This window comes from Marmota marmota, unplaced genomic scaffold (genome assembly GCF_001458135.2).
Source record: "Marmota marmota marmota unplaced genomic scaffold, marMar, whole genome shotgun sequence".
NCBI classification, from domain to species: Eukaryota; Metazoa; Chordata; class Mammalia; order Rodentia; family Sciuridae; genus Marmota; species Marmota marmota.
The window spans coordinates 2,175,818-2,193,110 of NW_026000001.1; the positions used below are offsets into that span (position 1 = coordinate 2,175,818).

Here is a 17,293-nt window from a genome sequence, read left to right on the forward strand (position 1 = left end):
GGGAAAGGTGAAGGGCTGTGGCCTGAGTCTCCAGAGCGCCGGTGGGGGAGGGCAGCTGTGGGGCTGCTCTGCCTTCCTGGAGTGCTGCCCAGTGCTGTGGGCACCCTGACCACCTCACCTCTCTGGGGGCGAGGCTCCTCCTGTGGTCCCTCTGGCTGCCACCTCCCAGGGGGACCGTGGGCAGGGCTGGTGGTCCTTACTCTGCGCAGGCCTGACCCACGTAGATGCGGGCAGATGCCTCCTGCGGGTGGAGGGTATATTGGGGCTCTTTCCTGCCCGTCTCCCCATTGGCGTCACACAGGCCTTGGGCAGGTCTGGTGCCGGAGAGGGTTCTGTTGGAGGGCTCTGTGCCTGGAACCCAGGCTGCTGTGGGTGGCCTGGGCAGAGGACCGGGCTCTGGTTCCCTCCTGCCTCTCTGAGCACAAGGACCCTCTTTGCAGCCATCTGCCTGCCCAACCAGTTCCGGTGTGCCAGCGGCCAGTGTGTCCTCATCAAGCAGCAGTGTGACTCCTTCCCCGACTGCATGGACGGCTCCGATGAGCTCATGTGCGGTGAGCTGGCTCCTGCAAGTGGGCAGGGGGGCTGTGCCTTCAGGGCGCACTCAGGATGTGGCAGGGCCCAAGGTGCCTGGGAGGCTGGGCGTGCTTGCCCTGTGGGGACACGGAGCTTCCTGTGGTGGGGACTGAGTTCTAGCAGGGGCAGAGGCACGGAGGTAGGGCCCACTACAGTGTGTGGTGGGGGACCACTGTACCTGAAGGCTCAGCCCCATCGTGCTCCCGCCGTGGGGAACTTGCTGGGCAGCATCTGTCCTGCTGCAGGACCGCCTGAGGCTGCCAGCCTCCATGTGCTGTGTGCCCATGTGCACACATCACGTGCCCCCATGCACGTCACACGTGCCCCTCCAGTGACCTGGCTTGTGTAGTCAGGGAGGCGGACTAGAGTGTGGGTGGCCAGCACAGTCAGGGGAAGGCTTCCCAGAGGCAGTGGCTCTCAAATGGCTGCCTGATTCAGATAGGAAGGAGCTGGCATTCCAGACAGGAAGTGGGATGTGTCACATGACCACTCCTCTGCAGCAGAGCTGGGCTGAGAGCTAAGGGCGAGGGGCGCAGGAGGGTTCCCCAAGGACTCGCTGAGCTCTCCGGCGCCTTCATGCCAACCCCCTTCAGGCATCTGGGACAACATCTTTTTGTTGTTGTTGTTGTTGGTTTTTTTTTTGGTGGTGCTGGGGATTGAACCCAGGGCCTTGTGCATGCGAGGCAAGCACTCTACCAACTGAGCTACATCCTCAGCCTTTTTTTTTTTTTTTTTTAAGTCGTAGATAGATACGACACCTTTATGTATTTATTTTTATGTGGTGCTGAGGATGGAACCCAGGGCCTCACACATGCTAGGCCAGTGCTCTGCCACTGAGCCACAGCCCAGCTCTTGAACATCATCTTGAGAGAGTGGCTTAGGCCGGTGGCGGAGTTGGGGCTGTCCTCTCCCTCTGCTGGGCAGGTGTCTGGTCTGGGGAGCCTGTGCCTGGGCCTCCAGCACACTGTGGGCCCTTGTGTTGAGAGTGACACCCATGGGAAGTCCTGGCCTCCGGGGCTTTGGGTTGCTCTCCTGCAGCTGACTGTCTGGGGACCTCCAGGTCAGCCTGCGGGAAGGCGTACGTGCTCTTGCCAGCTGAGTGTGGGGGCTGGACTTGCCGTCCAGCTTCCCTGCCACAGCTGCAGGGGCCACCCCTCACAGCCACCTCTGGAGGCCTCCAGACCAGTCTGTCCCATGTGACACATGGGCACCCAGGAGCACTCACTTCCAGCTGCCACCAAGGCCCCTGAGCAAAGGCGTGTCAGTATTTAAGGGGCTGGGGGAGGGCAGGGTCACCAGGCGGGCCAAGGACCTGTGGGCAGGGGTCCTGGGTAAAATGAGCCAGCCTCACTTCTCCCATCCGTCTGTGGGTCCTGCAGCCTGGGCATCCTGCAGGAGGGCCATCTCTTTGGGATTAATGTTGACCATATTTTTCTGTCTGAACTCTGGCAGAAATCACCAAGCCACCCTCAGATGACTCCCCAGCCCACAGCAGCGCCATCGGGCCTGTCATCGGCATCATCCTGTCCCTCTTCGTCATGGGCGGGGTCTATTTTGTTTGCCAGCGCGTGGTGTGCCAGCGCTATGCAGGGGCCAGCGGGCCCTTTCCGCATGAGTATGTCAGCGGGACCCCCCACGTGCCTCTCAACTTCATAGCCCCTGGTGGCTCGCAGCATGGTCCCTTCACGGGTAAGGAACCACAGGCAGGCAAGGGCCCCTGCAGAGGAGGGTGTGCTGTCTGGGCTGCTCGCGGTGGGTGGACGAGGCCACGGCTCCTGCAGCGCCTCCTGGGCATGCCAGGCTGCCTCGCCTGTGCTTGGCACGGCACCTCTTGGCACAGAGCCCGTGCGGCTGCAGCCCGTCCTTTGGCCTTGGTTGTGTGGGGGGGCTCCTTGGGCTTCACCTGTAGCATTACTATGGGATGTTTCCTGAGTTGTCCCTGAGCCCTTACATCCCCTAGAAATGGACGTGGCGGCAGCAGGGCTCTCTAGAGCCTGAGGATTCTCTCCCGCAAGTGGCTCTGTTCTGGGCACAGAGCGGATGGTGGCCGAGCAGTTGTGATGGGCACCCTCCTGGTCATCAGGAAAGCAGAGTGTGCTGTAGATGCCCAGGGGCCACATTGGTGGGCTAAAGCCTGCTGGTTCCCATCATATTGTGGGGTGGTGTGTCCCAGAACGTGGGGTCAGTCAGTGCAGTGCACTTTGGGGTACCCAAGAGGGTTAACCTGTAGCTCCAGGACCACCGTAGGGTTGCTCAGGGCCTACCCAGCCTGGGGTCCCTCTGTCTTGTCCTGTTCCACCCCCAAGCCAGCTTCACTGGGACGCTGATGTCCTGGTGCAGGTGTGCCTGATTCTTCCTGGGGGTGAGGTTGCCGGGGCTTCTCGAGTGCTCCTGGAGGCTGAGGCTGAGGTGGGGGAAGCCCTGCTTCTTCAGCAATCCGCAGAGAGGCCTGTTGTCTGTGCCTGGAGTGCTGTGTGCTCAGCCCTGGGGGTTCCCTTCTGCAGGCCCCTCCCCATTCACAGAGGAGGTTTGCACAGCGGGCGCTGCTGGGAGCCCGAGAAGTTTGTGTGCCAGGACTTCCCGCGTGAATCTGAGTCTCCTAGTAGCAGGCAGGGCCTGTGTCTGGGGTGTGCCCGGCCAGCGCCCCACCCTGCCCCGCTTGTCCCCTGCCCATAGGCATCTCGTGCAGCAAGTCCATGATGAGCTCTGTGAGCCTGATGGGGGGCCGGAGCGGCCCTCCCCTCTATGACCGGAACCACGTCACTGGCGCTTCGTCCAGCAGCTCGTCCAGCACGAAGGCCACTCTGTACCCACCGGTGAGAGGGCGGGCGGGGCCAAGGAGGGTGGTGGGCAGCTGGCCAGCTGGGGCCTCCACCTTCAGCGCTGGCCCAGGCTTGCTGGGACCTGGGGGACTCCGGAGCTGTGACTGTTCATGTCTCACCCAGCCGAGGGCGTGGTTTCCCCCTGCTACCCCTTTTGGGTTTTTCTTGAATCACATTGTTTTCTGTTTGGAGAAGGGAAGTCCTTGTTCTTTGTGGATAGACTGGAAACTGCGTGGAACTACAGAGCCAAGTCCCGGCCCTACTCCCACCTCCTGGGGTACTCACGTCCTTTTGGGGTCCTGGTGTCCTGGTGGTGGTCTTGCTCTGAGGAACTGTGCCTTCTGTGCTGCCCTGCTGTGCCTCTCTGCAGCAGGTCCTCCAGACCTGTGTCCTGCGAGGACACTTTAGATTCACACCCTGCACCTTGCTGGGTTGTTTTCTGAAGGACAGACAAATGTATGGGGTGATTTTTGTGGCTACCGTATTCCCTGGAGCTTTTGGCAGTCCCAGCAGGTTGAGGGGCCAGCCCCAGCCAGTGGCAGCATCCAGGGAATGACTGTGAAGAGTGAAGCACTAGCTGGGCACGTGGCCACACCTGTCACCCCAGCGGCTTGGGAGGCTGAGGCAGAAGGATCACAAGTTCAAAGCCAGCCTCAGGAACTTAGTGAGGCTCTAAGCAACTTAGTAAGACCTTGTCTTAAAATAAAAAGGGCTGGGGATGTGGCTTAGTGGTTGAGAACCCCTGGGTTCAATCCTCAGTACAGAAAAAAAAAAAAAACACAAAAAAAACCGTGAAGGGCTAACTCTGCTGCTTTCTGCGAGGGACCCTCTGCGGGGCTCACTGCGGGAGCCCTGCTCCTGAGAGCACAGCCTGGTGCCCAGGTGAGCTTGCTACATGGGTGTAACTCTGTGCACAATCAGCCCCAACCTGTGTGTGGGCTGCATCCAAGGTCCCCTGGCCCACACCTGGGACCACAGAGAGTGCCATTCCCATGTGCACTCCGTTGCTTCTGTACAGGTGAGTCTCGGACAGAGGTGAAATTTCATTTACTTATTTTTTGGCGTGGGGGATTGAACTCAGGGTCACTCTACCACTGAGATGTGTCCCCGGCCCTTTTTATTTTGAGACAGGGTTTCCCTAAAGTGCCCAGGCTGGCCTTGAATTTGTGATCCTTTTGCCTCAGCCTCCAGAATAACTGGGATTACAGGCGTAATTATACATTAGACACAGTAAGAGATTAACAGTAGCAAATAATAAACCGCAACAATTACATCAGCAGACTGTAATAAGCTCTGTGAATGTGGCCTCTCCTTTGAGAATCAAGAAAAATATTGATGTTTCCATTGACCGACCGCGGGCTTCTGGAACCACAGGAGGTAGATCCGTAGGAGGGGGCGGGCCTCCTGGCACGCCAGGGCTCTGGCTTTGCGCGCCCTTGCAGGCTCTGGATTCCTCCCAAAGCCAGCTCTTCTGCAGCTGTGCTCTTTTCTAAGGTAAGGACAGTCCCATCTGGGTCCCCTCAGTGAGCCCTACTTTGCCAGGACTGGCACCCCCTGCTTCTGGTGTCCCTTGCTTCTGGGTGTCTCTCCCACTGGGTGTTGTCCAGTTCTTATCAACTGTGATAAGAGGGACAGGCCTTGGGAGGAGAGGGCGGAGGAGGGTGGTATCTCAGGGCAGGAACTATCTTCTGAAGCTCCAGAGCCTGGCTATTTTTAGGGACAAGGGAAGGCCAAGAGCAGCCTGAAGTTTAGAATAGCCCATTCCTCTTGAGCTCTTGTTGCTGCCACCTCTCAGGGACCCATGTAACCATCTAAAGGCTCCAGGATCCTGCCTGAGGCCAGGCCAACTGCCGGAAGCAGCTCCCTTACCCCACATGCGTCATGGTGCTTGGGAGGCTGCAGGTGCCCTTCACGGGCTCTGCTGGGTAGCACAGGGCCCCGAGCAGCTGGCTATTTCACAGCTACACGCAGTCGTCGCTATGGTTAAGTTTAGAACATTTTCATCACCCCCAAAGAAACTCTGTGTGGAGCCAACTATTTTCAAATTAACAGCTTATTTTGCATCAGTAATCGTGTGTCCATGGTACACAGTTCAAAAGGTACAGAAAGCTAGGTGTGATGGCGCATGCCTATAATCCCAGTGGCTCAGGAGGCTGAGGCCGGAGGATCTGTGAGTTCAAAGCCAGACTCAGCAACTTAGTGAGGTCCTTAGCAACCCAGTGAGACCTTATCTCTAAATAAAATACAAAATAGGGCCAGGATTATGGCTCAGTGGTGAAGTGCGCCTGAGTTCAGTCCCCTGTACCAAAAAAAAAAAAAAAAAAAAAAGGTAGAGAGTCAGACACAGGGCTGCCCCAAGCCAGGCATGGCCCCTGGAGGCACATCCTGTGGTGGGTCCTTTTGGTGTCCCCTTGAGGTAATCTGTATGTAGGCAAGGCACATATTTTCCCTGCAAAGTGGGTGGTTTTTTTTTTTTTACTTTTTATTTTGTGATCCTTGAAGATTTATGTGCAGTTGCAGGAAGTAATTCAGAGAGCCGCCTTCCCTCTGCCCAGCTTCCCCAGCAGGATAGTGTCCTAAACAGGACCCCAACACCATCCTCTGATCTTACTCGGCTTTCAGCAGTGTTCCATATGCACTTTGGAAAACCCAACAGGTTGTGCTCTGAGCCCGCCTGTTGCTACCAGCAGTGTCCACTGAGCTTCTTGGAGGCCCAGCCATGGTGTGCCCCGTACGTGGCTCCATGTTATCCCCTTAACCCCCGGAATGCTGTTGGAATCCTCATGTGAGGAGGCTGAGGAGCTCAGTGACTCTAGCCTGGTGGGCCCTTGGCAGGGGGAATCTGCCAGCCTGCCTGATTCCCTGTCACCCCCGACTCTGCTCTCCGGCTCCCGAAGCTGCTGCGTCACAGGCAGGGCTGTCTTGTTCTCTGGGCCCAAATCCTGACAGGTGGCAAGCCCCTCCCATAGAGACCAATTGAACATTCTTGCCAAGCAGCCTCCGTGGGACAGTCCCTCTTCCTGCCAGCAGAGGGCCACACCAGCCAGATTGGCCTTTGCAAACTCACCGTCCTGCAGTCTGTTGTAGGGTACAGTGGTGTCTTGCTGAAATCTTGTATTTCTTTTTTTTTGGGGGGGGGTCCAAACTTGTAAATTTTGTGTTTATTATTAACAAAGTTATGACGTCCCTTTGCACATTCTGCCTTAATCACACCCAGGGGATGGGCTGTCTGTGGAACTCCACGCAGTCCTGCTGGTTGTGGCAGCAATCAGGACATGATTAAAGAGAGTCCCCAGGGCTGGGGTCGTGGCTTAGGGCAGAGCGCTTGCCTTGCACATGTGAGGCCCTGGGCTCGATCATCAGCACCACATAAAAATGAATAAACAAAATAAAAATGTTGTGTCCGTGTGTGGAACTAAAAATGTCTGCAGAAGGCAAGAGCCTAGGGCTGGGAGGGGAAGGAGACAGGTTCGGGCTTCCCTTAGTGCAGGGAAGTCTTGAATTTCTTTCCTCAGAAATGACTTCCGACATCTTTCGTGTTTTAAGAAGCTGTAGTTTTATTCCCTCGGCACAGTCTGTTCGTGTCTTGATAATGGGCCCTGGGTGTCCGTAGGTGTAGGTTGGAGAGGTCTCCAGAGGCCCAGGGCTCTCCCCTGCTCTCTGCCTTCCTGATGTGGTCTTCCGTCCTTCGGGCGCACTAGCCGGGCCCAGGGAGGCGGGTCCTGTGTTCTTCCTTTGCTGCTGGCGTCAGGTGGACTGTGGTGTCGGGGTCTAACCAGGAGACAGAAGCCACGTGATAACTTGAGGAGAGAGTTCTGTGTGCGGCCTTGTGAGTGGGGATGGACACAGGGAACAGGCAGGTGGGAGTCACACACATGGGCTGGGTGTCCCCTGGGAAGAGCCTGTCGGGAGGGCCACCTCAGCGCTGGAAAGCCATGTCAACAACTCCTCACCTAGACCTGGTTCCTGGTTCCTGGGGCAAGTAGCACTTAAAGGATGTCGGGTAGAAACTCAGTGTGCCTGGGAGGCAGGTGTGCATGGACACGGACCCTCGGGCCTGGAGCCTGGACAGCTGCAGGAGGTCCTCTCTGCAGTGAAGTCCCCACCTGACCCCATCCCCCAGTGTCGTGCCCTCCCCACTTTAGGGCCATTTCCAGGGAATCCCCAGGCCGGCTGTTTGGGCTGAAGAAGACCCACCCTAGATAGGGAGCAGGACCTGTGCCTCTTCTGAAGGCAGAGGAAGGGCCTGGGTGCTTCCTGCAGGGACGCACCACCACTGGAACAGCCTGTGAAGCAGGTCTTGGCCCCTTTTGGAGATGGGAACTGAGGCAGAGAGGCGTGGCCCCGGCCAGTGGCATCTGAGGCTGGGAAGTGGTGACGGGATTCTTGCGTGGTCTGATATGGAGGGCGTTGCTCGTCCTGCAGCTCTGGAGATGGGTGGTCCGATGTGCTGGCAAAGACATCTGCTGCTACTGGGGTCAGGGCCAAAGAGCGACCAGCTCGGGAACTGGGGTTCCTCTTTCAAGTCTCGTGTGTGTGTGTGTGTGTGTGTGTGTGTGTTCGCAGCTGAGTGTCGGGGTCCGGGCCGGGCGGCTGGTGGTCAGCAGGGCTAGCGGGAAGCGGGAGGGTCCCGGGCTGGAGACACACCCGCTCTCCGTGGCTGTTGTCTCCCCTCTGCTTTTTAAGTCTCCCCAGCTCTGACCAGAGCCCAAGAGAACAGGGGATCCCAGGAAACACAGGGCCCAGGACAGAGCCCTTCGCCACGAAGCAAGGACCCACTCTGGCAAGGCCAGGGGTAACCTATTGTTTCTCCTCAGATCCTGAACCCACCTCCGTCGCCTGCCACGGACCCCTCGCTGTGCCACCTGGACGTGTTCTACTCCTCAAACATTCCGGCCACTGCCAGGCCATACAGGTGGGCGTCCTCTGCCAGCCCCGTCTCATAGCAAGAGGCACCTTGGGTCCAGCCCAGCTGCCCTGGCTCTCCTGGCTACCCCAGGCTGCCTCCCAATACGAGGCCAGCGGGGCCTGCCTGCTAAGTTCAGAAACCAGTGGCCCTGGACGGGTTCCGAGCACCCCAGGGGGAGCTCAGTAAGCCAGGACAGGGTCCAGGAGTGGTGGGCTTGAGGGTGCCACCAGGGCTGTTCCACCCCACCTGCTGTCACTGCAGGGTGGCTCATGCACAGGGGGCCAGGATTTGGGTTCTGGGGTCTGACTGAACCTGGTTATGGGACCCTGACCATGATGCCACCTCCTGGTGTCTCCATCCTTTGAAGGACAAATACATGTGTGCAAGCAGGTAGCGTGTCCCTGGCAGGGGCCTGTAGCATGGACCTCTGTTAGAACGACCCTTGCTCCTTATGCCTGTCCACCTGGGACAGGCTCAGGCGGACCTGACCCCCAAGCTGCCTACTGAAGGTTGTAGGCCACCCCTCTGGGTGCAGAGGGGCCACTGAGAGTGGCAAGAGGATGTGGGTCTCAGCTGCTGTCTGCAGAGTCCAGTCAGAGCCTGTGTAGAAAGGGGTAAGCCCTGACCTTTAACCCTGTGGTTACGGCCAACAGGGCCCATCCTCCTGGACACCCGGCCTCACCCCCAGAGGAGCCACCTGTTAGGGCAGGTGGGATGGGCCCAGGCCAATGTAGAGACCAGGGCTCTGGCACACCTCTGGCCATGTGTCCTCAATGTCCTGGTCCTGGAACAGCAGGGCCTTCTGAGGTTCCACTGCCTGCCATCTAGTGGCCATTTCTGGGAACTCAGGGACTGGAAAGGCTTCCCGGCAGGGCTAGGAGGCCCCGGAACGGCAGCCTTGGCAAAGGCCCCCTTCCACTTCTGCCTGCTCTCTACTGGGTCATCTCTGTCCTCAAGGACCTGCAGCGCCCCCTGGTGCTGAGCATCCAGCCTCCACTGCCGGCCTCGGACTGTCACTGTCACAGCAGCCCCCGTTACTGTGCCCAGAGAAGTCATACTACACCAGACAAGCCAGTCCCCTAGTCTCCTGTCCCACCCTGTGCCTTTCTCTGGACCTCACCTCTAAGACATCTGCCACTGTCTGACTTGGCAGCATTTGGGTCCCGTGAGGTGTGTGGTCCTGCTGCCCTGGTTCTGTGATCCAGCCACTGGGAGCCTCAGCCGGACTGGGCTCTCAAACAGCCACGACCCTGCCCTGCACTCAGGCCAGGTGGCCTGATGCAGGGTTCCTGGGCCTCGGTTGGATGCAGGCAGCCTCTAGAAGGCCAGGGGACATCTCCAGGGTTGGACTGCTTTAACCCAAGATGCACCGTTCCAGGCCACTGGTCTCTACCAGTGACCACAGTGAGGTCATGGCCAGCAGTGGTGAAGTGCTTGTGCTTTTTGGGCACTGCTTCTAGCATTTTCCATGCAATCTCACTTAATCCTCACAAGCTGCTTAACAAATAGGGCTGTTTCTCTCTCTCTCTCTCTTTCTCTCTCACATACATACACACACACACACACACACATTCTGTTTATCAGTGAGAAACTGAAGAGAGGTTGAGTTCCCGCCCAAGCTCAGCCTGGCGGGCTCTGCGGCCTGCCTGCCTGCCTTCCCTGTTAAGGCAGCCCCGCCTGGGCCTGGTTCCTGGCTCTTTCCCTGGGCTGGACTCGCAGCACTGTGGGTAGGTTGGAGAGGGTGGGAGATGTGCCCAGGCCACACAGCTGGGCTGGGTCCTGAGTCAGGCCTGCCTCTTCCAACACTTGTGAACAGATAAGCCAGGCCAGGGCCCTGTGCACGAGCCTCCTCCTCTCTGTCTGCTTTAGGCCCTACATCATTCGAGGCATGGCGCCCCCAGCGACACCCTGCAGCACGGACGTGTGTGACAGCGACTACAGCACCAGCCGCTGGAAGGCCAGCAAGTACTACCTGGATTTGAACTCGGACTCAGACCCCTACCCGCCCCCACCCACGCCCCATAGCCAGTACCTGTCAGCGGAGGACAGCTGCCCGCCCTCGCCCGTCACCGAGCGGAGTTACTGCCACCTCTTCCCGCCCCCTCCGTCCCCCTGCACGGACTCATCCTGACCTCGGCTGGCCCACCCCAGCCTCTCTGTGCCCCTGTAAATATTTTTAAATATGAACAAAGAAAAAATATATTTTATGATTTAAAAAATAAATATAATTGGGATTTTAAAACATGAGAAATGTGAACAGTGATGGGGGTGGGCAGGGCTGGGGAAACTTTGTACAGTGGAGAAAATATTTATAAACTTAACTTTTTTTTAATGTAACTGCCATTCTTTTGTGCCCTGTGTGTTTTGAGTTGTGTCTCCCTGGAGCAAACCCTGACCTGTGGACGGCTGTTGTGCTTGCCTTCCTGTGTGTGGGTGTCCCACTGTCAGGTCCCCAAGGGAAGGTCCGAGGCCTTAGGCAAAGACTGGAGGCACCTGGCCACAGGCGGAGCTGGCTCCGTGGACTGGTCTGTGGTCCGGAAGCCTGATCTGCTCTGCTTTTGCTGTCCTTGGTTTTCTTTCCTGTGGTGCTGGGGATGGAACCCAGGACTCCACACGTGCTAGCCTGGTGCTCTGAGCTACATACCTTGCCATTTTTATTTTGAGACAGGGTTTTACTGAGTTGCCCAGGCTGGCCTTGAACTCCTCTCGCCTCAGCCTCTGAGTACCTTGATTATAGGTGTATGCCACTGTGCCAGGGCTATATTTCCATTTTGCACAGGGACTTTGGGCTGTATCCTGCCCATGTTGGCTACCCTCTGACTTGTGAGCTGGCCCAGGGCTGCTCACTGTGATGGGGTGCCCCTACTGACCCCCCACCCCTGTGGATCCCACTAGACGGGAACTTCCAGCTTTACCCTGTATGAGGTGGGAGCCCCTGTCCCCAGAGGCAGTCAGCAAAGAAAGGTCTGTGTGTGCCCATCTGGCTGGTGCTAGAGGAAACGGGGTGAGGTTCAGTCCCTGCCCCTGGGAAGTCCCCAGTCTATAGAGGGAGGTGGAGAAATAATCTAGTTCCACTGAGTGAGGTGAGGAGGCTGTTCTGGTGCTCAAGGGCCAGCAGAACAACCTACTCTGGAGATGAGGGAGGGAGTGACCCCAACCAGAACACCCAGGAGGTCAGGAAAGGACCATACTTAGTGCTGGATACAGCTCCACTGAAAAGCCCAGTCACCAGGATCCGGGAGAGGGGCCCAGTGAGTCCCCTAGTTCTCCAACAGGACCCTGAACTTGAACTCTCGACCTATGCCCAGGGGGCTCAGGCGACACTGCCAAGTGAGGGGAGGTGTGAGCAGGACCAGCTGCAGCTTGGCCTCCATAATGAGGACTCCTAGGCACACTGCGGGTGTGGGGTGGCTGCCCCTCCAGGGGAGAGGCTGGGCAACAGCAGAGCAAGAGCCTGCCAGCTCCTGACTTCCTGGGACAGACCTTTGGTGAGTTGTTCCCCTGCCCCCAATTACCAGGAGTCCCCTGAGGTGATGGTTATCCTGCAGTAAGAGGCAGGGTGACCTGATGGTGCAGCCTCTGAGTCAGAGCTGGGCCTGGAGGGTGGGGACCCACACCCAAGGTCCCTTTGCAGATAGGAGAGGTTGGATCTGCCTGGGGGCCTGCTGCACCTCTGCCTGGCTTCCTCCTCTAGGAGGGGTTCGGTGAGACAGCCTGGGCCTCCCTCCCCAGTTGAGGCTGGTAGCAGCTCCTTGGTAAAACTCAGGTGATGGACTGGCAGAGCCAAAGGGGTACCAGAGTTCCTAGGTCTAACTCCAGTCTCCTGCCACCTGCCAGTGGCCTGCAGGATTCAGGCCCCTAAACATCAGGACTGCTGGTCTTCTAGGGTGGGCCAGGTGCCCTGAGGTGCTCATTGAGGCCTAAGTTCCAACCTGAACAGCCCAGCAGAGGTGTCTGCTGACTCAGCAGCAGGGGACTGCTTCATGGGGTCTCCCAGAAGCACTCTGGGTTGTTCTGCCAGCCAGCTAGGCTGAAAGCCTGCCAGGGAGGAGCAGCCCGAGCTGCCGACTCCTGGCCACCTGCATGGGCTGAAGACTGAGTCACGCTGCAGCCCTGTCTGCCCTCCCTGGCACTGGGTTGTTACCCAGTACCCCCAACAGACCCGCTGCATGGCTAGGGGTGCCTTCTGTGGCCAGAGGCTGTCCATTCCTTTCCTACCCGTGTAGTCAGCTGGGGGAGGGAAGGAACTGTCCGCTCACTGCCTGTCATGTCAATCTGCCAGCCTTCGGCAGGCCCTTCCTGCAGGCAGAGTCCTGCATTGAGCTCTGACCTGCTGGGAGGCCTAGATTAGCAGGTGAGGTCCCTCCTTGACAGCCCTCAGCCCCAGTGACAGGGCAGTCTGCAAAGCTGTCAGGACAGTTCAGAGAAAGACACCCTGGAGCCCCGGGGATGTGGTGTTCAGAGGATGGCCGACAGACAGGGCTTCCTGAGAGGTGTCTTAAATGAGGGGTGAAGTTAACCAGGCTTATTTACCTTCAAGGCAGCTAGCGAGCTAGATGGTGTCCCCTATTCATAGTTGAGGGAACACAGGCTTGGGAAACCAGAAGCAAAGCTAGGATTATTCTCATTCATTCTCTGAATTGTTCCTTTATCCAGTAAACATTACTAACTGCTACTCAATGTGGCCATCTGGCCTCCTCCCTCCCTCCCTCCCTCCACTCACCCCTGCAGTGACAGCCACCGCTCCCCAAGTTCCCATCACCCCTCCCTGGCCCTGTGGGATCTCCCCTGTGTCATCGGCTCTTTTCCAGTCAACCTGTCAGAGTGGACCATCTGCTCAGCTCAGCCCCCTCCAGCCCTCTCCCCAGGAGCGGTGGGGGCTCCCTGCCTGCCCTGCTTCTACCCCTGGGCCACAAGGAGGCAGGGGATAGAATCCTCATGGCCAGGGCTTGGGCACTTCAACGGCCAAGCAGGTCACCTCTCTGGGAGTCGGGCTTGGGTACCACTCAGGCTCCTCCTCAGGGGCACTCAGTCGGCTCTTCTCAGCCTTGGACTGAACCACACCTCAGAGACCCACCCTGAAGCCCCCTGCGGGCTCCTCTCTGGTGCTCTCCCAAGTCCCAAGCCTCTGCCTCTCTCCATCCAATGTCCTCTTCTCTTTCTTCCTGCAGAAGCAGGCTGCTGGCAGCCAGGAAGACACCCAGAATTCCCCTTGCTCCCAACACTGGCTCTCAGCGATCCTTTGTGGGGAGGAAGGTGCCTCCCCCTAGCCCAGGCTGAACTTGTTGCACTGACAAAAAAACAAAGAGAAACAGAGGGCTTCAATTCCCATGCCAAAGTGGGTCCACCCCTCAGCGGGCTTGGCTCCCCTCCAGCCTCAGCAGCCCTTGACCTAACCCAGCACCAGGCTGGACGGCAGCTCCTGGACACTGCCCAAGCCCTTCCGGAGCATGTCCTCTGCTAGGAGGCCCCACTCCAGCCGGCGGATCTGTGCCAGTCCAGGGGCGACTGGGCCCTGGCAACAGAACAAAAGGGAAGACAAGGTAGTATCTTTTTCTTCAAATCAAACTTCCTCAATTTAAAGTCTTTATTCAGAGCTCATCTTTACTGAGTGTATGTCTGAGTTAAAATGTCCTTTGATGAAATCATGGGATTTTTTGGTTACTTGGTAGGGGCTGGGGCGGTACTTCTGTGGTAGAGCGCTTGCCTAGCGTGTGTGAGGCACTGGATTCAATCCTCAGCACCACGTAAAAATAAATAAATAATAAATGACAGAATACCACCATTTAAGAAAACTATTACTTGATAGAATTAAAATAGGGCAGTTCTGTGTCCCTCCACAGGGTTTTAGAGGTAGTTTCATCTACTGGGTACAAGGGTATCATACTCTTCTCTCTACTTCTGAGTATGTTTGAAAATATCAAAAACGTGTACTTTTTAAAAAGTCTGGATGGACTGAAAAATTAAACATTAAAAATTAAGCTAAGAAAGGATCGGGAGGGAAAGGGAGAGGGTGGTGACCCATATACTCCACAACTTTTAGGGTGTAGAGTTTGATCTGTGTGAATGCAAAGCATTCCCTCGCTCTAGGCCTGTCTGTGGCTCCCCATTAGCCACAAGAGAAGGGCTGACATCAGATACTCCCCCAGGAAGCCCTCCCTGACTGCAGTCCTTCCAGCTAGGTTAGAAATGCTCCATAATTGGTGAGTACGGGGTCACTTACCATGAGTGAAGTGTGTCATCTCATTTAATTACAGGGCACACATCTTTGTGACCCAGCTGAGGAGGAGCTTGAAGCAGACACTGGCAGATCCTCTGCTGATGGAATGAGTGAAATGGACACAGGAGTCCCTCAATGGACAGCACAGATAGCAGATTCCAGCCCAGCTGCCCCTCCTACCCTGGGGCCAGCCATCCTCTTAGGGACCAACTGTGGCCCGGGGCTCCCTGTAGCCTGTCTCAACTCTTTTGTGTCTGTGCGGTGTTGGGGTTCAAACCTAGGGCCTCGTGCATGCCAGGAAAACACTACCACTGAACTACACCCTCAACCTTGTCTGATTGTTTTAATTTTTTTGGTACTGGGGATTGAATCCAGGGGCACTTAACCATTGAGTTACATCCCCAGCCTTTATAATATTTGAGACAAGGTCTCCCTAACTTGCTTAAGGCTTTACTAAGTTGCTGAGGCTGGCTTTGAAAAACTTGGGATCCTCCTCAGCCTCCTGAGTCACTGGGATCACAGGTGATACCTGCTATTCTTGCTTGACTCTATCGTTTCTAAAGAATAGGCAGAACTTCTTCTGCCCAGGGGCCCTCCCTGGCTCCCACTGCCTGGGCCTAACCCCAAGGTTTCTTTGTTTGACTTGCAAGACCTCTGTAAATCCCTCCTGACCTGCTTCCTGTTCTCTTTCCCCAGACCTATGGTCACCCTGACCTTGTCCTCCACCAAATGCACTGTACCACCTGCTTTCCCTGGCATGCCCACTCCCACCCAGGTCATCTGCCTGTATGTCCCCCTCCCTAACTGCATCAACTTGCCTCAGTTTTGACTGTTTCTTACTAGCTGTGTGATCTTGAATAAAGCCTCTAGCCTCTCTGAGCAGTAGCATTGATGTGAACAATATCTGTCTTTGTTTGCTGCCTCCCTAGATACCCAGTATCACTCAGGGCATGGACCCCAGTAGGTATTATCACCTGCACTTCACAGAGAAGACCAGGAGAATCAGAGAGGTCATATCACCTAGCCCAGGTCACCTGGCCAACACGGCTGCACCTGGTGTCTGAATGCTTTACGGGCCTCCATTAACTGAATTGTAAAATGGGGATAATACTGTTTGGAGCTCCCCAAATGAACTCTTTCTAGATAGTCTGCCTCCAGCCACAGGCTCTGCTTAAGAGTGGATTGGTGAGGGTGGGGCATGTCAGCAGTCCCTAGGCCCTGGGATTGATCCAACCCAAGCTGGGCAGTTCCCCTGCCATTTGATGTTAGAGCTCAGAAAGCCTGAGTCAGTGAGGTGGAAGGAGCCCAGGCCAGCTGGGGCTTGTGGACAGGGGCGAGGGTGCAGAGAGATGCTGATCTTGGTAAAGGCAGCAGGTGCTCAACTCCTGGAGGTTCTGCCCTTCCCCTCCCCCAGCAGCCAAGCTCTGCCACATTACCCAGGGGTCATGGACTTCCTCAGGCAGCCCTCTAGTGCTGGAATGGTCGTCCCTGACCAACCCCACACCAAGGAACCCCTGTCTGAGGTGTGAGCCTTGAGGACTGGCATTGTGGCATGGTCCTTCCAGGCCCTGTAAGACTCAGCAGTCACTTCTGCCACTCCATCTCCCACTTCCTGCACACAAAGTCCCACTACGGGGTCTCTCTGCCAGGCCCCCAGATTGTTCACCTTCTTGTCACCTGCTGTTTCTTAGGCGGTGTGTGTGGGGGGCAGTTTCATGGGACCTGGGAGCCGCCCTCTAGGGCTCTCTGATGTGAGTGACAGTGCTGTCCCTGGCAGGCAGCTCCAGCGCACCTAACTCAATTGCCCAGGTTCTTCCAGCTTTTGCCAGTTGGGTTTCGGGGGATGCGGAGAGTCCACAGGAACAGGGCAGGTTACTTGCAGTGGTACGAAGTGAACAATCCTCCTTTGCCCCAGGCAGTTCGGGGGCAGGGATCCTGAGGTCCAGGACCTGGTCCTCACCTGAAAAGGGAACCTGGCGGGGAAACGGGCCAGATCATCAACCTGGAAGATGACTCGCGTGTCAATCCTTCCTCCAAATAAAAGGGACCCCCCCCCGCCCCGTTCTGTGTGTCTCCCCTCCCTCGTGAAGGTGGGGGGCCCAGCTAGAGGCATTCAGCAACTCCACATCTAGAGCCCACTTCCGGGGTTGCCACCTGCTCGGATACAGTGACCGCGGGAGGTGACCCCCTAGTAAAATGCGGCCGCGGAGAATGCGGGCATTGATCCCACCCCCTCTAACATGCTAAGCGAGCGCTCTGCCACTAGAGCTAATTCCCCAGTTCGGGAGCTTTTCGCCCCGGCGCGCACTGTCGCTCACGTCACCACCGGTCTCCTGGCGCTCCTAGCCCCGCCTGCCTGCTGCCACCTCGTCACCCCATTGGTTCCACTGCGCCCCGAGTTCCAAGGCCACGATTGGTTTGGCTCAATTTAGTTTTAAAAGACAGTGGCCACTCGGATTGGTGGTCCGAAGCGTCCTTCAAGCAGAGACCCCGCTGTTGCTACGGCGTTGGTTGGGGCACTCAGACAGGCTTCTCCCGATTTCTGATTTGTTTCTCAGACTCCTGGGTCCTCGAGGTTCCGGATCCGTCAAGTCCATGGGAAAAGAATGCGACCCTCGCGCTTGACTGACGAGGACTCTCACCCAATCAAAGTGGAGGCAAGGGAGCCGCTGGGCGACCCAATAGGTTGTGGGGGGCGGGAGAAGAAGGCCAATGAGCGTGGGCCCGGGGGCGGGGTCAGGTCCGCGATTGGCTGTGAGGCGGCCGAGG

At 57.1% G+C, this 17,293-nt stretch overlaps 1 protein-coding gene, 1 long non-coding RNA gene and 1 other non-coding gene across 8 annotated transcripts in view; 2 read left to right on the forward strand and 1 right to left on the reverse strand.

Annotated features, from left to right (window-relative positions):
• The window catches only part of Lrp5 (LDL receptor related protein 5), a 98,831-nt gene extending 88,184 nt beyond the window's left edge, over positions 1 to 10,647 (forward strand). For all 6 annotated transcript variants that reach the window (XM_048807780.1, XM_048807779.1, XM_015503262.2 and 3 more), the window contains 5 exons: positions 441 to 551; positions 2,026 to 2,262; positions 3,250 to 3,389; positions 8,213 to 8,310; positions 10,174 to 10,647. In XM_048807780.1, the coding sequence (XP_048663737.1) occupies positions 441 to 551; positions 2,026 to 2,262; positions 3,250 to 3,389; positions 8,213 to 8,310; positions 10,174 to 10,435 (848 nt within the window). In that variant the 3' untranslated portion in view covers positions 10,436 to 10,647. The remainder of the gene's footprint in view (positions 1 to 440; positions 552 to 2,025; positions 2,263 to 3,249; positions 3,390 to 8,212; positions 8,311 to 10,173) is intronic.
• On the reverse strand, positions 1,215 to 1,285 carry Trnaa-cgc. Its single transcript has one exon. It is a non-coding gene; the product is annotated as a tRNA-Ala (tRNA).
• Positions 10,648 to 11,361: 714 nt separating the features above from the next.
• LOC125618076 lies at positions 11,362 to 14,922 on the forward strand. The gene is made up of 3 exons (XR_007349301.1): positions 11,362 to 11,792; positions 13,476 to 13,847; positions 14,562 to 14,922. It is a non-coding gene; the product is annotated as an uncharacterized LOC125618076 (long non-coding RNA).
• The last annotated feature ends 2,371 nt before the right edge of the window (positions 14,923 to 17,293 follow it).